Source organism: Galendromus occidentalis, unplaced genomic scaffold, assembly GCF_000255335.2.
Source record: "Galendromus occidentalis unplaced genomic scaffold, Mocc_1.1 scf7180000077442, whole genome shotgun sequence".
In the NCBI taxonomy this organism is placed as follows: Eukaryota; Metazoa; Arthropoda; class Arachnida; order Mesostigmata; family Phytoseiidae; genus Galendromus; species Galendromus occidentalis.
The window spans coordinates 1,866,996-1,872,240 of record NW_003805430.1 but is presented as its reverse complement, the minus strand read 5'-3'; the positions used below and the strand labels follow the sequence as shown (position 1 = coordinate 1,872,240).

Below are 5,245 nucleotides of genomic sequence, written 5' to 3'. Positions count from 1 at the left end.
TCGAATGAAAAAGCTTCCCGATGTTCGTGCCGTTGACAGATCGGAAGCTCCACTCAGAGATCGATCTGATTGTGAGATTCTGATGGAAAATCTCACAATCAGCGACTTGATTCGGATCGATATTTTCTCCGAATCGAGCAGAAACGGGGAATCGGGCGTTTCAGGGGAAGTCTGCTTGATCCACCCCGAGCTTGATTCACTGCTTCCCCGAGGAGTAAATTATCTCGAGCGAATGGTGCGAAGGACCATGTAAGATTATATTCAGACTTCAGGCCCTGCTCCTGGTGTTGCATAGTCGTAGAGGAGTTATCAGATATCCCAGCTGAAGGCCCCGATTCCCGCTCATCTCGACCATTTCTATCTACTGTCTACGCACCCTGCGGCTACGGATATCCCTAACAGTGTTCCACGCTGACAGATAGAGGGCGCCCTGGTCACACCGGCGCAGCGCATGCCTGGAATGGCGAGGGACCAGGGAAGCCCCTTCCTAGTTGTGATGGTACCATACGAACCACCGCGTGGCCCGTCTGTTTCACGAGCAGCGTCGACGATCGTGTGCACAGGCGGCCGGATAGATCTGCTATACCGACGAGATACAGCATCGAGAACATTTGACAGGTCGAATAGTGTAGTTTCTGCCAAGAACTATTGAATGAATTCATCGAAAATGACCGGAATGATTCGCGATCTACCCAACATCGATCGAGGTTTGTGCGAGAATTACATTTCCTTGCGCGGACGCTCGAATCTCCGATCTCTAAAAGTCGATTCTGTCTGAGAAACACAAACGGAACTAGACATGCGGAGCTGCGAGGAGTTGTTTTGTGATTACTGGCGATATTTTCCTTGAAGCTGAGCCGCTCATAATTGTCCGTCTGGATGGGTTTCCTATTCGCGGTGTCAGGTATCCATTTTCTCGCGTGGCTGAGTCTTCTAACACCGGTGACTTATCGAGGAGAGAGCAAGAGAGCTCCCCTCATGCCTGACAAGTCGTGTCATGTATGACAAGCTGCGAGTCGCTCTCCTAGAAGATTTCCAAGCGACTAGGACAGGGGAGGAAGAAAGTATTCCCCACGGAATTCTGCTCCCCGCTCGCGTCGGCTTAGATTTGGGGTGTTCGCCGAATTCACGGGAAAGAATCAGCGACCTCGGGAAGCTCCCAGTTGCGCTCTCCTCCACGATGATGACGGGATCCGTTCCGGGACGCCTCCTCCCGATAAGCGAGTCAAGTCTCGAGCAGCTGAGGGAATGAAACTTCTGCCCTGTTGGGGAGCATCGCCTAGTAAAGTCAACTCTTGATTGCAGTTCGCCGCAATTTATTCGGCAAGAGTCTGTCCACTTCTGTCGAAGACATCACAGAAACTTCGAGCTTGCAAGAAGATCAAGAGAAGTTCCGAGAAAGATGGGGCTTCGACGTGACTACAGATTCGGCTATGCCTGACGGCAACTACGAGTGGGAACGATTAGATTTCGACGGTGAGTTTCCCGCATTTGCACTGTGAGGAGAATCGAGGCAACCGCAAGATAGAGGCAAATGATCAGTTGTTCCCTCACAACAGAATTGCCAGACGCGTTCAAACGCATGGGTGGTTGTCGACCACGAAGGTATTCCAACACAAGTACGGGAAGTTCGACGAACGAATCAGGTCGCAGCGAATCGTTCTCATCGTCGGACTCCTTCTCAATTCACACTCCAGTGAAATCGAGGGAAGCTAGAACACTGATAACAGGTGAGCAGAGCCGATATGCCCCGTGGATCGCGCGGGCAGCCTTTTTGTGGACCTTCTCGACCTCGGCTCAGAGCTCAGAGGGTCTGTCGGTAGGACGGTTATGCCTTCCAGAACGCCATCCTAAAGAGCCGTTCGATTCCGTCTACCAGATTACCTGCAATCCCAAGCTAAACGAACGCGCAGTGCTAAAGAGCATGCTCGAGCACGACTGGCTCAGCTCAACGTGATCCGCTAGGGGATCGCCGTGCCGAAACAACCTCTGTGGACATAAATGTACATACAGTGAGTGACTTTTTCCATTTCCCCCCTTTCCCGTCCCGGGAGAACTTGAGCTTGCCGCTCGATCGGCAGCAATTTCCTTTACCACCCTCGCCGCGCCGTTCGTCGCGGCGAAAGTAGAGGCTTGCGACGCTTCGAAACGTAACGTTACGCGGAGCAGGAAATGAAGTTCTCGCTCGATGTGGCTCCCAGAAACGATTCAAGGGGAGCGCGCGGGTATCGGGATCTACGTATGTACATACCTGCTAATCAATTAATCTATTACAGCCTTCGTGACGAGTCCAATGGATACGAGTCCGACTTCGATTTTGGATGAGATCTTGAAGTAGTCCTATGTGTGAACAGTGTGAGCGTCTTAGAGAAATTGATGATTGACAGCGAGGTAGGGGGGAACCCCTCCGGCCTTGCGGAGCTGTGGATCGGCAGCGATCCGGCGAGTAATTGTCGTCAGTTGCGAGCGAGAAATCCTTTATTTTATGCTGAGAGAAGATCTGGAATCGTCGTGTCTTTTGTTGTACAGTGTGATGGAACTGTTTGTAAGTGTGATAATCACTGTGAAAGGCTTGGGGAAATAAACGAGCCAGCAATCAATCAACTGATCGACGATCTGCTAACCAAACAGTGTGATGTGATGACCATGAATATATACGATATATCCGATGTAATATAAAGCAACTATATAAATTTCTATAACGCGTCATCGCTGACATCGAGAGTCTTCATTCGAACTAATTTCTGCATGTAGCGACATTAGGCATAGATATTCTTCGATTACGCAGATGAATTACTCTATTCTACTCTACTCTACTCTTCGCATTTGTCTACGTTCATTCGTCCCGGCGCAACACAACACGATGAGAAGGCTTCAGTAGCCGAACTCTGGGTCGGAGAAACTGTCTCTTATTGGGTAGTCCGTGTGGTCTCCGTCCAATGCTTTGCGTAGAGTTCGATACGGGAGCGTAACCGGTGGTGGTCTAACACAAGTCCCGTGCTAACCGTATGAGGTCTGAGAAAAAACTGCACAAGTGGTCCGAAATGCCCGTTGGCTTCTTACCGTGGCATGAATTCATTTTTTGAGATGGTAGTCTCTATTCGAACAAGTGTTCTTTTCTGAACTGGGGAGCAAACTACGTTGAGCCCATATTTTTCAATTCTCTCTGAGCCCGGCGGGATCCTCAAGAAGAACTCAAACCTAGCGTCGACGTCGACCGGTTTACGCGGAAGCTGATGGATTGCTCCGGGATTCATCATCACAGACGTGTAGACACCGCGTGGCTCGTGCACATCACGGAACGTCTCGCCGTCCATTCGGCTGTGACTTCTGGCACGGATCTATTCGAATTTATTATCGAGAGGTGCGTGCGCGGAGTCGAGTGGGAGAGCCCCTATCTTCCCGTGTTCATGGATTATGATTTTGGTTTATTCGATGCGCTTACCGGGAAACCGTTCACGCTCGATCTGGTTGATGAGCCCAACCTTTACGTATGGTTTCGCTCTCTACATGTTCGGTGTTATTGATGATCCCACCTAGACGACGATTCTGAGCCATAAAAGCGCGTGTGTCATGCATCAGTGGATCACGAGAAACTCATCCCCTGGCATACATGACTTTCACAACTCACATTCACACTTCGTAAGTCGTCCTGACCCCATCTGGAACGAATATCCAACGGCACGGGGGTTTTCGAGAGAAACTTGGACCAGGAGAGGAGGAGCTCGTTCGTTACCAAAACGCTTGAGGGTTTCGATTCATCGATTTCCAGTCATCTCCGGCAGAGCTATCTCTCTCGAGTCGAACCCCCAGGTCGAAAACCCGTGTCGATCCCCCGCTTGGGCCACCCCGATTCCACGGCGACACGACATGGATCTCCGCATAAACAGAAAGATTTCGGTCGACCATATTTCATGCCGAGTACATATCGGAAACATGTATAGTTAAAGTGAAACAATATGCGTCTGTCCGTACTCGAGCGGACCAAGCTGTGGTCTCCATAGACTACCCTAGTCCTTGTCACATGTGCCTTCCAATCCTAACGGTCTCCTGTCCAGACGTGGGTCTGGTCTGCCTGCCTGACGAGCTGCTAGCTACTCGCTCGCTGTGAGAAGTAGCAGCGGGGACCTATCGACTACGTTGTGTTTGCGCGAGACGAAAACGAAACACTCTCCTCCAATCGACTATATAAGAGCCCAGGTCGCTGCTGCTGCCGCCGCTGCTTTCAGGTGACCGTGCGTTCAACGGAATCTGTAGGACGTCTCTCATTGTTTCGAGGCACTTGCTCATTTAGATTAGACCGCTACGTCAACAAAGGAAGAACGACGCCGGCTGCCGCTGCGGCGACCGCTGCAGCGGCGATCATGACCGGAGACTCGACCAGACTCACTGACGGACGGCCAAACTGACTGACTGACTGACGAATAGGTAGACAGGATGGCAGGAGGCAAGGATAGACCGACCGATGGCGACCTGACTGACTGTTCCAACGGAAAGTCGTTACAAACCTACAGCGTAGCCGAAAGAACACTAAATACTGCAAGGTAGCGGTAGGCATGGCACGCGTGCGAGGCGACGCTAAAACATTGGAACGCCCGCCCGGCCTGTTTGTCCGTCAGTCTTGCTGTCTACTTAGTCTAACGGAAATTCTGAATCGTCCCTTACGAGTCCGTTCGTTCCTCTAAAGCATAAGATGCTGAGATTAGGAGCTATTGTTCCGGGGGATCGCGATTGAAGCAGCATTCCGCGATTAATGGCCATCGAACATCGTCTACTCGTATAAGCTCCAATTACGAGGACAGCCGGACCTGCATGTCCATCGAACCAAGGTGCATGAATCCACAAGTTGCGTAACCGTGATTCGCTTTCATTCCCGGTTCTCTGTATGAGACATGCGCTCCCTAAATCGAAATCGATGTCAAGGGTGGCGCAAATGCTGTAATGGGAGCTCCTCGAGATTAGCAATTCGAATCACAACCCGAAAGAATAGCAATACATTCTTGAAAGTTCTGGCAGAATTATTCCTTCCGTCAGCCGAATCGTCAGCCTGTTCTCGCTCTCTTTTCGATCCTCCATCATTTCATGGCCTGTGAGCCGGGAGCTTTCGATGCCCTGACATTTCCCCAGAAGTCGCTCAATTGTGCTGTCAGAATCCATGTCCCCGGCCAGGAATTTCGGGACCGCTCCTTGCCGGGATCGGTAGCCGGGTCAGTCCCAGACCTCATTCCTGCGATCGGCTGTCTTT

General features: G+C 51.1%; 1 protein-coding gene across 1 annotated transcript; it reads left to right on the top strand.

The window, feature by feature from the left end:
• Positions 1-529: 529 nt before the first annotated feature.
• LOC100906065 (uncharacterized) lies at positions 530-2,682 on the top strand. Its single transcript, XM_003743308.1, has 5 exons — positions 530-707; positions 1,306-1,476; positions 1,560-1,730; positions 1,880-2,012; positions 2,277-2,682. The coding sequence occupies exons 1-4, from the start codon at positions 653-655 to the stop codon at positions 1,963-1,965; spliced, it is 483 nt and encodes a 160-aa protein (XP_003743356.1). The 5' UTR covers positions 530-652; the 3' UTR covers positions 1,966-2,012; positions 2,277-2,682.
• Positions 2,683-5,245: the final 2,563 nt, after the last annotated feature.